Below are 18,497 nucleotides of genomic sequence, written 5' to 3' on the forward strand. Positions count from 1 at the left end.
CATCTTCAAATTGTCCTTTTAAAGTAGCAGAATAAAAAGTATTTTTTTTTATTTCTAGAATTCTATTTCAATTAATTTAATCGTATACTTTTTCACGATAGGTATGCAGTTTTACCTCCAAGATAGCGAGAAACATTCCAAAAGTAAAAGATGAAATATTTTTAAATTAGTGAGAGATTCCTATCCTCCTCTTCATTTATCTTGCAATTTTACGCGGAGAAATTCCCTCGCCGGTTCGAAATTCCCTCGCGAAAAATCGATCCCGACAGGGGGGAGGGATGGATAAGGGATTGAGGGTGGGAATCGCAATTGCAGGCGAGATGACACGGCCAAACGAAACGGAGATGCAAAGCCGCGTGTTCGAGATACGTTTGGTTAAGCTCGAAGAAGTCGTCCGTTCGGCGGCGGCTGGTGATGGTTGGTGGTGGTGATGGTGATGGTGGTGGTGGCGTTTATGCGAGTCGATTCCGCATCGGGGTGCTCCGCGAAACTGGGTCGTCGCCATGCGGCGCACCGACGTCGGCACATGTCGACTCACGTTTTTCCTCTCTCTCTCTCTCTCACTCTCTCTTATCCCGCATCCCTCCCCGGATATACAGGGTGTCCCAGACCTACCGTATCGCGCGTAATTGGGAGATTCCTGAGATGTTTGGAGACGATTTTTTCTCAAAATGTCCAGGCACCAATCATTTTCGAGTTGGAAACGATTGAAAATAAAAGCTTCTTTGTAAACTAAGCCTGGTAATAGTATATTGTGTATCAAGTACGGAAAGTTGTCAATCCGCACATGATACACATGCTATTTTGTATTACAAGTGCAGGCAAAGTGGCTTTGTGCGCGAGGTGGCCGATCGCACGCCGCCATCTTGCGGCGTGGGAAATCGGCCGCTTTCCGCACGGAAAACACGCACACAAAGTGCCACTTTGCCTGCACGTGTAATACAAAAATAAATTATTAACTAAACTACATTTTTTCGTTAATTTCAGGTAAAGTTTACTTTAATATAGAATTTTCATTTAAGGTTCAGTTACAAAGATACATGATTTTGAAAATTGGGAACATTAAAAAAATGATGACCTTTCTCGACATTTTCGCTGAGGAATCTCCCATTAACGTGTGATACGGTAGGTCTGGGACACCCTGTGTAACGGACAGCTTGCCCCATCCTCTCACCCTCTCCTCATCCTCGTCGTTCTTTTCCTTTGACACAAAGCCTCGAGCCGACTATATGACATTATTCTTATTCGTCCTCGCGAAAGCGAGCGAATGCACATCGCATCTTGTAACGCTTTCTTAATCCTTCTCCGAGGATGAGGATTAAATCATGTCAAAGAAGGCGCGCGCATATCTGAGACATGTGCGCACACTTTTATCGCAGAAATGGTTTTCTTTTAATTTTATTAAAAATAACAAAGTAGATCGATGTGTGTAGATGAGATGTATCTTTGAACGGAGAGAAAAGTATATTTGTGACGCAGCTTTATTTGATTTGATTTTATTGCGAATAGAGCAAAGGAGCGTAATTCGCGCGCGCTTATGCTCTTATTGCATTGTTTATAAATAACAAATCCGTCACACGCGAAGCCTCGCTTTTTCTCTCGACACTCGACAATGCAAAAAAAACGAGACACGAGCTTTTTGCCGGTAAACTCGAATAACCTGCCAATAAATACGAGCTACCCTTTGTCGGACGACGGCGCACAAGCTTTATCGTCTGCGCCATTTTAAAGTTAAAAAACAATGTTCGGTTTTTTTATTTCAAGCAATACGACGGCGCTTGTCATTATACATAAATCGAAGAAGAAGAAGTTGCAACGAGCGTAGGATACAAATTAAAAGAGATACGATTAATCAACGTAATAATAGCAGTATATAGATTCCCTGGCATTTTGTCCTTTACTAAATCGCGTGAATCGACACCGATGTATGTATTTGTTGATATTTCAAACACTTTCTTCCTTTTTGCTTTCCATACGATCAGAACGCGCATGGACGTAAAATAATCGTTCTTTTGTGATAAACGACGACGTAGAGAATGGCATTACGTGCGATTGCGGCGCGACTGCATTTATCCGCGGGGGATGCACTTGTCGACGATGGGTACTTTTTTCTATTCTTTTTTCTAAATGCCTCGGTAATGCGCCTCTCCGGTTGTTGTAGCGCGGCTACGTTTCGCCTACGTTCTCTTCGCCAGCTCATCATCGTCCTTTCCTGCGGATGCAAATTAAGCGTTGCAGCCAAGTAATTCCCTATCATCAGTCGGCCGAGCAACAATGAAGGGTATTGCTTAATACCACGACAGCAGGCAATCGGTTACCTGGAAGTGACTCAGAATTTCGTAGTGCGAGGAATCTGGGTCAGACGCTGACAATTTATGTTTCTCAGCTGCGATGAATTCATTTTGAAAATGTCTCTCCCTGTGTGCTCGTTATCCATCTGCAACAATGTTGCTCCTTAACGCGTCGAATAACGCATCGAAAACGCCTCTTAGTTACGGTATTTCAATAAAGTAAATTGTTGACGAGAAACTTGAGAGATAAATCTTTTTAAACGGTCTTTTTAAGGTAAATTCGCGCTCGAAGAGAGACTCTGCGATACTTATTATACAACTATTTGCGAAAGTCTTGTAAGAAAAAATGTCGGTTTATCATTCATTGTGCGAGACGCGCTTTTATATATTATTTAAATCAAGGATTAATTGAACGCGCCGATATTTTCGATATTTAAGCGGAATTCGAGTCAGCTTGTGATCCCACCTGTACAGTTAATTAATTCGAAAACACGTGCACTGAAAAAAATATTGATGTAAAATTACATGATTAAGCTAGGTTTTTTTCCGACTTAGCATAATCATGCAATATTGATACTTACATGGAAGATTACAGATTGTGTGTAATTTTATATGAAATATATTCTTAAATATTTTCAAGATTAAAAATATTTCACTGAACATGTAATTACACATAGGAAATGTTAGGAATATAATAATAAATGCTATAAAATAATGTTATAAATAAAATAGATAAATATTTATAAAATAAAATTCTAATAAAATAAAAATGGTAAATTTAAAATTACATATGATTTTTGCATAAAAATATTAATTTTACCTGTATTTTACATGTATTTTTATATTAATATGTATTTTCATTTTAAAACAAATGGAAAAAAAAATTACAATGATAAGCAAGTAATTTTTCCAGTTCTGAGCTAGTAATTTCCATGTAAAAGTACATGGATTTTTTTCAGTGTGTGTATGTTTGCAAGATGTTTCTCTTCAACGTGACGGATAATATCGCGGATACGATATATTTCGATAAAGGTAAATATACATAGTGTTGACGGAATTTTGCAAATATAATATTTTGAATGCCAAAGATAGATCCACTCGGAGATTCTCCAGTACAGTAATACTTATTTATTACTAGATATTGTCGCAATCAGCGTATTTATTTCGCGAGCCAGGCTCTTTTATATCATACAATACATCAAGATTGAATAACTTATACATGACATTTCTCGATATCCGAGCAAACCTTCCACGATCGAGTCGATGTCGAAATTCTAAAGCTTAATTTAGGATTCATTCTTCGTGACACGTGTAATAGGAAAGTATTCCACTGTTCGATTCGATAATATTCCAATCGATGATGATTTCGTCAGTCTCGGAATAAAAGACACCGATGTGGAAATACGGCACTCTCTTAAATGACAGCTTCTCCAACACCGGCGTTATTATTACAGGCACTTCCTTGCATTATCGCGCGGCTTCTTGTGGAAAAGGCAAAGGGGTGTGTGGGCCATAGGTCTGTCGAGAATGATTTATAGCCATCATCAGCGGATTCTATCTGCGTCATCGCGATAGCGACCACATAAACAATCCGACGTATCGCGTCAATAAGCATAGTGCGCATTGAGCTATGCGTGCATCGCATTGCATTGCAACTAAGAAGCGACAAGGCATAATCGATTACCGAAGTCAGATATTAGTGGGCGTAATTAACGCGGAATAGGATCATGCGTACATCGTGGCCGTATTATGTGCCGCGCGATCCATTTTTCATCCATCATTTTTGCGTTCGTTCCAGTCGAGAATGAATTCTTTGTTCGATATAGGGCAAAATGTAAGAGACAAAATAGTTAATCGGTGAATTTGGAGAAAATATGTAGAAAGGGGAAGGAGAATCGTGAATTCTATTCCCGGAATACGTCACCCCTTCGTCATCGGAACACGAATTCCGCCGCCAAATCGCCTGCCCTCGGGTCGTATCGACGGTTTGTCTACTCGGGGACCTAATTTCGAGAACGAGGCTGACCGACATAATGCCGTCGTGGATTGTCTATGTGTCGAGACAATCAGCGGAGAGTGGGAGGAGAAAAATACAGAGAATTATGACGGCTGATGGACGGAAGGGCGGATCGAGGAGGATGAGAGAGGATGAAGACGAGCGAAGAAGAACAGAGCCGTGTGTGACGAGGGCAAGGTGGTCCGACCAGATCCTTTTGGCCAAACAGGTGTACACGGTGCCGCCAAGCTGGCGTGTGCCGGCTAACTATACGCCTTAATAATACACGAATGGTCCGTTCACGGCCGGCACGCACGCACACATTAACATAAACACAGGTCGCGCTCTTGGATGTATCGATCGATACGCGTACATATATGGTATACGAACAACAACTGGTCATCGAATATTCGTCCAATTGTATGTTCGTTTCTGTGTTCTGCCTGCGCCTTCGGAAAAGTCTATTTGCGAAACGGGACAAATTTATTTATGCAAATACGATAATCGATACACAGTATGTGTATGTTTGCTGTTGTCCAAATAAAATTATATAGATGATCGTCTATACCTATAATTGAACAATGTTTTAGCTTTACTAAATTAGCTAGAAAAATGATATTATCTGGAAGTTATCTAGATGATCTTTATCTTATCTAAGATGAATTTACATATTTCCATCTCATTTTTATCTAGCTAATCTTAAAATCATTTAAACACAACACTGTCGTTCGTAAAGTGTTGTCGATGAGTTTTTTTTTTGTGAGAAAATGAAAAATTGATTTTTGAAATATATTTCTATATCAAAAGTGTAAACATGTGATATACAAATTATTATATAAATTTTATAATTTTTTTAAACTTATATTTAAATATCCAACGTGTTTTGCCATTTGAAAGCTTCATAATTCAGGGATCATTACGAGTTGGGTTAAATATTGCATCGTGATCGTTTTTGCGCAGATTTTATGAGATGGAATAGATAGCGAATTTAAAATATATTTACATATCATATAGTTCAAATTTACAGAACATTTATATCTGTGCAATTGATTTTTCACAAATCTATAAAAACAATATTAAAATATATTTCGCAAAAATTTTTATATATAAAATTAACCATTTTTTCGAAGCAGTGACAGATTAATCGGATACTACATATTTCCAATCGAGCATCAAGCGCATAATCTACAAGACGTATCAATTCACGCGAATGCATTATCTCCTCTCTCTCTTTCTCTCTCCAAGCAAATCGTATCGGTATTCAGAAGAGGGACAAGGTAACAAGGTGGGGAGGAAACTAAGCGAGCGCTTCGAGAATGCTTGAGGTGTGCGTCGAGCAGGCGGCAAACACGAGGGAAGGCAAAGGCCTTTAACCGGTGCATTAGAGTGCTACTTATGCACGATGCTCTCGTCTCGAGCGTGTTGCATTCGCGGCGTGACACGCACGCACGGATCGGGCACGTTCTCTCTCCCCACGAAGTTACGATAATATTTGCATCTCGACGGTAGCCGCTTTTATTTTTTTTTTCCGTTTTGTTTTCAAGAGAGAACGCTCGCTCGCGTAATTATCGTTATCGTCGCTTCGCATCGCGATGCATCATGTCGTATATAATGCCGGTCGGCAATCATATTCTCCTCTAGTGTGTTAATAGTTCCCGCCTTTCGAGCGATATATCATAACGCGTGCAAAGCGTTTTATCGTTGCGAGACGTCACAGCTTCTCGAAGATTGTCTCGGGGAAGCTGGGAAAAATTGAAAGATAATGAGTATGTACAATCTTAGTTAGTAACAAAAATTGATAATTGTGTTTTGGAACAAGTTTTTTTGAGACATAATATATGAAACATATAAAATAAGCTGTAAAGTATGAGATGGAGATTTAAGACCTTAAACATGATTTAGATTCTTTTAGAAAAATATAAAAGCAAACACGTGCGCTTTTGCAAAGTGAATTTACATTATTGCAACACACATAAGCTTTGTAAAACGATAAGTGCAAAAATAGTTTCTTATCATGTTTCGATTTAAATTTGCTAAATAATTTATATGTAGTCATTATTGAAAAATCCAATTCTACAATTGCCAGTTTAAACTTTTTAAATCGTTGATCACAGTTAATTTTTTTCATTTTATAAATATTATCAATTTGCAGATTTAGTTTCTCAGCTATTGTTATTCTTGTGATTTACATAACTTTTTGTTATGTATCGTATACACTTTTCGCACAAAGTATTAATTTACATCTATCAGATGAATGATTGATACAACTTAGAATTACTTAAACATGCAATAATAGTATTGATCATCAATGATTCTATCACGGCATTGAATGTATTAATTCAAACCACGTGTCGTCACGTCGCAGCTCGGATTCCGCGATAAACTTCCGCTGCTCGTAAAAGTCGAGGTGCAATGAAATATGAGAATAAGATGTGTAGACGAGGACAAAGAAATAAAATCTAGAAATTTGAATCGTTATAAACAACGTGTACGGATATTAAAAATATATATTTTTTAATACAATAATAAACAGCAATGAAATAAAAGGAGCATTAGCAGAGGCAAATATTTGCTGGATTATTTCCTGTGAAAAAAAAAAATCAACAGTTTCTCTTTCAAATTATTCAATTCGATAATCATTCACAGTCTCCCTCTGGGTGAACAACCACAATCGAGACCTTGACGCAAATCGACAATCAATACGAATCGCAGGCGTTTACCTAAAAAATTACATTTTATAAGAACAGAATTTTTTTTCTTCGCAAATATTACACTTACATTTTTCATGACGTAAGTTAACGACGTCCAATAATTATTCACAATCTCCCTCTGTATGAACAACCATAATCGAGACCTTGAAATCGACAATCAAGACGAATCGCAGGCGCTCACGCAAAAAATTACATTTAACAGGAATCCATTTGTTTTCTCGTAAATATTACACTTACACATTTTCCACGACCCCTTAAGTTAACGTTCATGAATCATTCACAGTCTCCCTCTGTATAACCAACCACAATCGATACTTTGACACAAATCGACAATCAATACGAATCGCAGGCGCTTACCTCAAAAATTACATTTTACAAGACCAGAATGTTTTTCCCGCAAATATTACACCTACATTTCCCGTGAGTCCCGTAAATTAACGAGCGATAAATCCCGTGGAGGAAGCGGTTACCGTAGCAACCCTGAAACACGTACGTACATATAAATCTCGCTCGATCGAGTCGAGCAACTTCCGGCGAGGGTTTCAACCCCGACGACAGTTTGACGACGCGCGATATTAGAGACGGAAGACTCGAGCGTTCAGGCCCAAACTCTCGGGGCCCGTCGCCTCGACGTGGTGGGGAGACGGTAACAAAGCCACATCGGTACACGCAGGTGAAGCAGCGACCGTCTGCTCGCCAAGCTGTGCTAGGGGCCTTTCTCGTTTGGCGCGTGTTACGGGGCCCGTTTGCCGCACCAGCGGTGCGCCACCCGGCAGCAAGCAAGCAAGTAAGCAGCAGCAGCGTGGTGGTAAGTAGAAAATCGTGCCGGCGATGCCGCCCGACTAGCTAGAAGGGGCCTCTTCAACCGGAGCCTCAGTCAACCGTCGCGCTTCGCTAAGACCGGACTGGAGCGCTTCTCTCTCCGCGAGCGATTTCAAGCTTTTTGTCTCGCGCAGACACGCTGAAAATGTCCACGGGAATTTATGACGTTGCGTTGCGCGGACACGGTGTTTCCGAGCGAAGCTAAAGGGAAAATCGAAATTCCTCGTTTCTGTGTTTCTGCTGTGCTAAATTTACTCCGATGTGTGAGTGAGAGACGCCGGCTGAGCAGCGACCAGAATTTACGAGGGGCTGGCGTTTATATAGTATCGATCGATCCCCATCGGCTTGTGGAAGTTGAACGTGAAGAAAGAGGTGGAATCTTTTTAACCGAGATTCAGGGTTTTTTTCCTCTTATTTGTATAAGGCGCGCGAGAAAATATATGTATTTAAATATGATTTTTCCGCCATGCAATAATATATCTATGGTTACGAGGGGGTAGTTGATCCTTCGTTAAGGAAGGAAAAGCTCTGGAATCAGTTTGTGACGGAAGTCGCGCACGAAAGTGCAACAATAGATAGGATGCGCGAGCGATAATTGGATGTGCATATTTGAATTAATCAATGCCGCGTATTATCGAGCGCCTGACGCTCATTTAAATTCAATTCGCTGTGAAATGTTGACGACAGGAGGAACGAGGGAGGAGGAAGAGAGAGAGAGAGACAAAGTTGCGCGCAATATCGATCGATTCGAGCGGTGTTGAGTTTCAAAACGAGGTTCAACTGACGCGTCGTCCCTCCCTTTCTTCCCCTCCTCTGTTCATTGCTTCGCGATGAAGTGTATCGCGTGACGTTCTTCATAAAGCTTTCCATTCTCGGCGCATATTTATCATTCACTGTCGTCAGCGAGTTATCACCGTCTCATTAAAATTTGTTTCGCGCGATCAATCGTCCCGCTATGCAATGTTGACGTGAGGTTGTCCGAGGAAACTTCGTGTCATCGATCGTAGCTCGGAGGCTTTCGAAACGAGGTTCAATCGAGGTCAGAGTTCGAAAGGAAGTTGCACATACATTGATTGTTCAACGTTTCTCTCTCTCTCTCTCTCTCTCTCCTCGCGAAGAAGTATAATCCGGTTAAATTGAATTTATAATCGCTTATACATCACCTCTGTATGTACGTGTGTGTGCTTACGAGAAATTTATAATTAAGACTTCTATAATACGCTATTGTGCGAGACGCATTTCCCTTGAATAAGCTCGTCGCAACGTTTCAACGTTCGAATAAAAGACCCCCGATCTCACATTCGGTGCGTATCGCGTGCCGTAAAATCGATAATTTCGACGCACCGCCGGAAGTTTCAACAAGCGGTCCCGAATTCATGAACGCTTATATTCATGGTCGTCTCGATTCGTTTATTCGGCGCGATTTGCTCAGCGAAATCGCGCGCGAAGCAGATATATTCGCGAGATATTCCAAGAAGAAGAATTTCGTCCGACGATTCCAACTGTTTTCGCCTTCCCTATCCATCGGCATTTCCACACATATTTCCTTCCAGTGGAAACAATTAGCTAGAGTCTGAACACGTTGAAGGTCCCTGAAGAGGAACGGTCGGACTGGTACACGTGTCGCCAGCACACTCGTTTCCGGCGTATTCCGGAAGAGGAGGCAGGGTGTATGCGCGCGCACGTGTGTGTATGTATGTGTGAGTGCGTGTTAAGTTCAGCGGGGTGTACATAAGTAACCCCGAAGAGCCTCTTCTATCCCAGCTTGGGTCTGGGTCAGTCGCTCACGTGTAAGAGCTCGGAGGACGTGTTTGCGCTTCCGGCGCGAAACTCGGCGAATTACCTTCCGTCGACCTTGAGAAGAGGTCCTCTCTCTCTCTCTCTCTCTTCTCTCGTTTCCGCGTTCTTTCTTTTTTCACGCCTCGTGACACCTGTGAGCTCTCTCTCTCTCTCGCACCTTCTCGAGTCTGGAAGTTAATCCCAACTTTCGAGCGAGACGCAAGTTTTAACGAAGCGCGCCCAAGTTCGCGCGCACCGAAGGTCTTTCCTCGGTCTCGCAATTTTACGACCTTGAAAAATTGCTCTGTCTTCGCGAGTGTTGTTGCATGACGTGGATATCTAGCAAACGACCTTTTGAAGAATACACATATATATATCTTTCACGTTTACAGTTAGGAAATAATTTCTTTGCCCGCGGTCGGGCTGGATTTGACGTTTCGCAGCCTTGAAGAAAACTTTGCAGCGCGATGCTTTTTATCGGTGTATTCCATCTGTTATGTATATGCGCGCGCGCATGTTGTATGTATACGTATGCATGCATGACGCGAGTTTAAATTTATTCCTCGTTCAAACTTTGAATATCCGGGATAATGAGAGCTTTGTAGTTAAGCACGTTGAATGCTCCGTTTGTGCGACTCAACTTCTGCAATTTTCTCAGATATGACTTGATTCCACAGCAGTTCAATGCATTTTGATAACGGAGTGTGTACGTGATCCGCGTGATACCGATAACAGGAAAAAACAACATCTCTTAAAAATACAATTCTGTGTTGGTGCCATAATTTGTCGACGCAAAACCGCGCGCGAACTACATTCAATTCTAAACTTGAACAAAAACTCGATTAAACCGAACCTTGACGAATCCAACAGACAGCCGGACAAATTATCTCGGCGAGTGCATGAACTCGAATGTAATCGCGAGTGGGAGTCTCAAGGGCAAATATTTTGCCAGATATTTATCGCGTAAGTGGTTTGTGCTCGACTGGAAACTTCTGGTCCAGAAGAGTCGCGGCATCCCGTGCTGGTCCACACGAGGGATCGTGCCTTACTTGCGTAGCAAGTGCGAGTAACATGAGACAGAGGCAACGACAGCGGCAGCAACGTGGGCGATAAATCATGCTCAGCAGATTCGAGCTGCTTCAAGGCGCTGTCAGCTATCTGCTGTTATCAGGTGCGCAGCATTGAGCCGGTTTCCTCTCTCACTCTCTCTCTCTCTCTCACTCTCGATGCGATCGATCGACCGATCGATGATCGTGCGCTGTGTAGTAGTTGACCGAGTCGTTGGCGCGGAGAGATAAATCGCCGATAAATTTACGGCGCATTGTTAGGCGTGTCTCATCGTCTGGCAAATTTCGAATCTCGCCGACGATTATCTACGTCTATTAATGACAGTCGCCGCGAGTTTAGATACTTTCCCTCTCTCTCTCCGGACCGCAGCGAGAGAGTCGGTCGGCAAATTTATAGATCTCGCGTTTATACACTGGATAAATTTAGCGCGCGAAATTATTTACGAGCCGTTTCGCGCTGCTGAAAATTGCGGAACGATTCTCAACACGCCGCGCATTTCCAGATGATATCGTTAAATTAATATAATTAACTCGATCTTTTATGTGAAGATTTATATACTTTATTTAGGTATTTTGTTTTTTTTTTTATTTACTCGGCTCGCAAACAATTAAAGTCCTTATCCAAGATTATTTCATGATTTGACGCAGATTTTTCAAGTCGGTAAAACTCTTGCGCGAAAGTTACGGGGAAATTTAAATTTTCACGTCGGGAAGTTTAAGCGGTGTCAACTTGACTGATTATCGACATGTAGTCGTTAACACAAGATACGACCTCGTGATACTTTAGCGCTAATTATTTTATTTTCTGACATCGAGAGCTGCGGTTGTTGTGCGTTGTGCCACTGATTGATTGCAGTCATCTGTCGGCCGCCAAATTGCAACGCGGCGAATATTGATAATTAGACGGCGGAAGATTGCCGGATAATTTCGTACCTATTGTTGGAACAGCGGCCATGACGGCCGATGAATAATAAGTACTTCGACAAGCGATTATATAATCATTTATTGACATTATAATTACGAAGGGTCTTTATTACGAATATAAATTATTTGGCATGCGCGCGTAACGTATGAAAAGCAACAATGTACAAACATTTTTCCTAAGAAAGAAAGGATACCTAAAGATATATGCAGAGAACAAGACATCTGACGATTACGAATAATATATATTTATAACATATTTTATATAAATATATAAATGAAGAGAAAATTAAATACAACTACAATTATATACAATTTCTAGTATTCGATGAATAATGAGTTTCGACAAGCGATTATTGAATAATTTATTGACATTATAATTGCGAAGGGTCTTCATTACGAATATAAATTATTCAGCATGCGCGCAACGCGAGAAGCAGCAACAGTATATACATACATTTTTTTTTCGGATAAAAATATGTACAAAGCGTACGAAACAATTGTGCAAATAACGTATATATTTATTATTTATAACGTATTTTATATAAAAATGTAGAAGAGAAAATTATATATACAATTTCCAGCGTTTGATGCCGATATAAATTCTGGAGCGGGTATGAAAAAGATTTATAAACTTTCATCTGCTCCCGCTGGATTTCATTTCCGATTGTGTCGCGGACGGTGCAATTTCTCGCGTAGCTTCGTAATAACACGTCGTTGAAAACACACGCGCTTCCGCATTAGACGCGACGCGACGCGGTAAAATACGGCGCTCGAGAATGGCCGGCGTCAGCCCTCTATATTTCGAATTTAACCCCCTCGCGCCCTTCGTGCCGTATAAACTCGAGCGCACCCCACGAGAGAGAGTCCTTTTTCCCATGACGTTCCCTGCATGCGTGCGTGCGTGCACATTGCGTGTGCGCTATTGTTTACGCAATGCCGGTCGCGGTTCCGCGTATATGTATGCGTGCGGCTTTCTTCCACCTCTTCCTTTCATCGTTACTTCCTCTCTGCTTTTTGCCCCCTCCTCCTGTCATCGCAGCCAAGCAGGTCATCGAATTTCTAAAGGCAATCTCGCGCACGGTAGACGATCCCGTCATACAGAGAGACGACGTATCGATGAATGCCGGTTGCGTGGTGTACGCAACAAACCCATTTTTTTCCCGTAACATATATATATATATATACCTACCTGAATTCTTTGCCGAGTGTCGTTAATCGTATACTTGTTCTCACACTGTGGAAATTTCAGGTCATGATGATTGAATATCCCATGCACGACGTGCTCGTATTAATTTTATATGCTCACCGTGTATAAAAAGATATATAAATGTGTATTAGATGTATGATTATTTTTTTCGAGGGAGAAAATTTATCATTCAACTTGTTAAATCGACGGATGTATTTAATAATGCAAGACAAAACGTCGCGTCGTCTTTATCATTCTTCTTTATATGTAAATGAAAGAGAAATTGTTGCAAGCACTTGGGAGAGAAGATGATTATTATTATTATTTTTTTTTTTTTTTGCAAAATTAGTTTACTGAACATTCTCATTTTAGCGTAAGACGGCGTACCGTCCTTGGATCTCGATAATCAGGCAATAATTATTCTCTGCTAATTTTGCTAATTGCTGTTCTTATCTTTTCTGTTACAGAACGCGAGAGACATGCTGCCAGCAGACTATCTGCGTAAGTACACATTGATATTTAAAAAAAACAAAGTACAAAAACCTTACGTTGCTTTCGTATATTCCCATTCGATGCTCCCACGCATAATTTTGCCTATTATATTTTATTGGGAAAAGAAGTAAGTGAAAGCAATATGTTTATTTTATGAGAAAAGTGCACGCACAGCTAGAATTATTCATTCGAGTCAACTAATCGTGAATTCTTTTCTCGGCCCATATTGAATAGTAATGCGCTTTTTCAAAATATTTTCCAACCTATGAACCGTTTGTAATATTTAATTGGAAACAACATGTATATAGCAGAATAGCGAAAGAACTAGCGAACACGTCGGCAAATATTGCGGTTATATAGTCAAACCGCAAAGCTTACTTCAGATTTTCACGGGAGCTTTTAATTAAACCGCTCGGCGCGCTGCAATTTTTCGGTGTGTTGATTATTTTGCCAAATATTTTATTTATCTTTCTTTTTTTTTTCACTATACACACGAGTGAACGCATCGTCAGCCACAGTCTCTCTCTGTTGTTTGCTCTTAAACAAGCGACTTTTTAATTCGCGCCAAAAAAAAGTACATACCACGAGAATTCGCCCAACTCGCAAGTAAAATTATTATCCAAGCGGAAACGAACGGCCTCGGTGTTTTCTGTATCACCGTTACATACCTGTAACAGAAAGAAAAAAATCGGGCGTATTACACACGCGTGATGACGAAGAAGATCCGGGCAACACGTGAACGCCACTAATAAAGGTGTTTCCAAGTTAAGTTTCTCACGTGTCGTGGGTTCCTCGCCTTCGTGTGCGGTTTGGAAAACTTTCTTTTCTTCTCTCCCGCGATTCTATAGACGAAACACTCTGTACATTTTTATATGACGATCTTACCGTGCCCTTTTAATTTTCCGCCGACGCTTTCTGCAAATTTTCTCGAAAACTCATCCCCGCGAGAAAATTTCCCATTTCCAATATATTTTGCTTATCAATCAAAATTAATATTAGACGCTAGTGGTGAAAATAAACTTGGCAAAATTGATTTCGACGTAACTAGCAATTTTATTCAATACTTTCACGACGTTTCGACCATTTGGTTGTGGTCCTTATCAAGTGAGAATTCCATCAATTAAAATGAGATTAACGCAACATAAAACCGATCTTATTTAAAATTAATAGTTAAAAGAGGAACACGTCCCATGATGCTTCGTCAACGACTGTGAAAAGAATTCACGTCGTTGACGTGATTTTAAATAAGATCGGTTTTATGTTGCATTAATCTCATTTTAATTGATGGAATTCTCACTTGATAAGGACCACAACTAAATGGTCGAAACGTTGCAATTTTGCTTATATACGTCCATCTTGATTCGGTTCGATTTAATAAATAAATTGCAGAAACGTTAATTAAACGCAGTATAATTCAGAAACAGAGATCTACATACATATTTGCGAGCGAAATAATACGTATAATTAAAATAATAACAAAAGATTGTACCATTATTATAATGAATGGATCATTCTTAATCAGTACACCCTTTCTTCACGACATAATGTCGGTCATCAAGCAACGATCTTGATGCGTATCAGATTGTGTAATCGGGGATAAAATGAAACGGATGAGAGCGGAAGTAGCAGCACGACGTGGAAACGAGATATCTCGTAAATTGAATTCGCGTTGTCGGAGAATTTCCCGCGGAAACAGGAATCGATCGGTCAGGGTGTCCGTGTCGTGTAATGCGATGATTTCCTGAAATCTGGGGCGGCGGTTTACATCGTTCGCGATTAATCAGGGGCGCGAGAGAGAAAAGAAATTAACGAGCCAGCGAAAAGGGTAGGAAGGAAACATGTTTCCCACCCTCGTCCGTTCACCAACTTAGGGCTTTCGACCCTTCTAATAATCTCTCCTCCCTTAATAAGCAGCCACCTCGCCTGCGGAAAAGTGGGTCGCGAGCGAGGACCACTTTTTCCTCGTATTTCACGCTGCTCCCGAACCGGACCGGAGTTTCGGGCTGATCTTTTATTTGTACGTGTTCGTGTGACTCCGGAAAAGGGTGCATAATCAGCGCTTTAAGCGAAAATTTAATCGCCCGCCTGCCGCGCCGCTTAACGCGCTGAATTAAAAGGGCTAATTAATCCTTTACCACCAGATTTCAACTTTGAGAGCGAACACGCGGGAAAATCAGTTGCCAACAAATTAATCTTCAAATGAATTAATCATGTATATTACTCCGAGGATACAATTATTTTATACTCCAAGTATCGTCGATTTTTGCAGAACGCGATTATTTATTAAATCTCTCGGCTTATATATTGCAAATACTTTCCCTTTCGAGAAGAGAAGAATATAGCTTCTATTTGCGTTGGTTCCATTTGCTAAATTTGCAATGTAACGAGAGGTTCGTGCGTTATCGGACGAGCGAACTCGCGTCCTTGTACGATCCGAGATAAGCGACTCGTCACACTTATACAAGCTGATAACGAGTTTTGGTTCTTCACGATCGCTCGATTTATTTCGCAATAAAGTGCGCAAATATTCCTCGTTCTCTTTGTCCTTCGACGCGAGCAACGCGATTTATATCAGATATGCGTGTATAACTTTTAATACAATTTTCAAGCGCGTATCTATGTATATATAATGTATAAAATTTTAATTTTCCATTCAGAATTCGACTCGATCGAGACTTAATCTCGACATTCGTAATTTTGCTCAATCGAGAATCGAAAGGACTCTTTCGATCCTGAAATTATTGAATATTTGGATCGATACGATATCGTTAATTAATTCTCCCCGTTTACGTTTTGTCCGCCGATTACGCGTGAAATTTACGAGCGCGTCCGATCGCTCGATTACTTCGTACCTCGTCGAGCGTCTTCTGGCATTCGGGGTGCACACGCTGTGTTGTATCGCGATAACGCGGCTTATCGGGATACCTATCTGCGGCGTGCACAGACGTAAGTAGCGTCGGAGATTTCTCACTCTAGGAGCTTTTCGCGCTCGTACTTTGCTTGCTTAGTGGCGCGACGATGTTTCCATTCAGAGATCGATTTGATTTCTCTTAAACGTACGACGCTGCGCTGTAACGTGGTCTAAATCGCACCGCGAATAGTATCGTAGTGTATCAGCGTATCGTAATGGATATAGACGTGAGATGGAGTTGACAGATGATTAAACCCAAGTTTAATAACGTGCGAGAATAAGAGATTATTTAACTGCAATATTTGATGAATTTATTTAATGAATAAATATATAATATGATTTGTGAATAAAAAAGGAATTTTTTTTACTTTCGAGAGAGACAATTCGAGAGAAAGTTGAGTGTTGCAGACTTGAAGAATCTTTCTACTCTATTGTCACAAAGTTAAAATAAAGAGAGGATATATAAGCGAGGAAGGAAAACTCGTTATCAGCGAGTCCGAGGTGCGTCATCAAAAAGAAGACAGCTTACGTCGAGCACGATCGGGATTTCTAATTACGTCAGGTTAAAATTTAATTAAATTAGACACTGGAAGTATAATTAGTCTTTTAAATATGTCCATGTACCTGCATATTATTCTGTCAATTATATTTTCTTACCGTCCAGTCCAGTCCGACTTCATTTCAATAATTTATTAATTGACTTTATAATAATACATCTTGCTCGTACCTTCTACATCGATAATGCAACGTGGCGCTACTAACAATAAGAGAATTTCGAGTAACGCTGCAGGGATTCTTCCTCGATCGCACCTCGTGTGAATGATAAAGAAACGTATAATCAGCGAGGCACACTCGACTCTATCTCTCGCGAGAGTAATGAGAACGAGCATCGTCTCTCTTTCTCTCGCCCGCAGTTAAGTCGAAGATGCCACGCGGATAAAAGGAGGCAGAAAACCGGGTTGCAAATATAGTGTCCCAGATGGCAGATGCGCGTCGTGACTTTTTTTTTTTTTTTTTTTTTTCCGACGATGAGAAATTCGCTGCAGATTAGAATCGTCGCCGCGGAGAAGTTTTAATGTCGCTCGAGAAAATGCGCCGCAGATTTATTATTCCGATACGTGAAAAGATCCGAGCGTCGTCCCCCTCGAGGATTATTCGATTTAATTGCCTGGCGAGGTATATGTCTCTTATGCACATATTTGTAATAGTACATTAACATCTCCTGGGAGAATAGAATATCAGGCTAATATTTTCGCCCAAAAATTTTAATTATACCTGCTTCATATGAAATATCACTCGGGATTGCATTTCAAAAATCTTATTTTTTTGTTCTCTATGCTTCATTTATAATAATTTAATTCTATTTTTTAACTCACGAAATTATTCGATTGTTAAATTTTGTGAATTAAAAATCAGAATAAAATTAAATGTAAGGAGTGAAAAATGATTTAATTATTTTATTATATCAAGAATAATTGTCAAAAGATAATATACGCATACCTATAGATTATTTACTTTACTTTTTAGCGAGTCTTTTTAAGGCGAGATGTGTAGTGTAAATTTTGGAAAAAAATCGTAAATCGACGAGGAGTAATTTCCGTTTCACGGATCGTTACTTCGCGATCATTTACATCCGCGGAGTCATTCGCGGATTAAAATAAGGAGCACCCTCTAAAGCGAGGAATCTCATTAGAGCGCGGAAAGTGACGAGACTTGAAATGGCCAAACGGCTAAGAGACGCGACGAGATCTCGACGAGTGAAAACGAGAAGGCGGAAAATAGAGAGAGAGAGAGAGAACGCGGTCTCGCCGATTATACTCCGACGTTAACTAAGTCGCGGGATTAAACCGGATGAGACATCGTTAACCGGATCTAGCCCACCTATGGCGACGTTTAACGCCGTATATGTCTGCTTCCGTTCGTTTCGCGCAAAGTATAAATGACCTATATACACGTAAAGCACGAGTGAGAGAAAGAGAGAACTCGTTGTTACTCATTTCCCGCCGTTTTCCCGCGCAGCAGATGATGTTCCGGCAGTTTGCCCGAGAACGAGAAAAGAGAGAGAGAGAGAGAGAGAGAGAGAATCTCGCAGTTCGAGATTCGTTTCATATCGCTCTCGCTACCGCGCGAGTGAGTTTTATCGTAATCGCTCTTTGTTGAGAGACAGGTATGTGAGCTATCGCTAGCTATTAAACAGCGAAACGAGGAAAATCTCGATTGGAACGTTCGCAGAAGTTTTTTTATTTCTCGCATTTCGAGATTGCCATTTGCAACACGCATAAAAAAATTAATCACGCGAGATGTACATCTGTTTGAAT

General features: G+C 40.6%; 1 protein-coding gene across 1 annotated transcript in view; it reads left to right on the plus strand.

Annotated features, from left to right (window-relative positions):
* The window catches only part of lilli (AF4/FMR2 family member lilliputian), a 216,685-nt gene that overhangs the window by 175,402 nt on the left and 22,786 nt on the right, over positions 1–18,497 (plus strand). The window contains exon 8 of the mRNA XM_029314267.2: positions 13,244–13,277. Within this exon, the coding sequence (XP_029170100.2) occupies positions 13,244–13,277 (34 nt within the window). The remainder of the gene's footprint in view (positions 1–13,243; positions 13,278–18,497) is intronic.

Source organism: Nylanderia fulva, unplaced genomic scaffold (genome assembly GCF_048542155.1).
Source record: "Nylanderia fulva isolate GAGA-0341 unplaced genomic scaffold, ASM4854215v1 Scaffold41, whole genome shotgun sequence".
Lineage (NCBI taxonomy): Eukaryota > Metazoa > Arthropoda > Insecta > Hymenoptera > Formicidae > Nylanderia > Nylanderia fulva.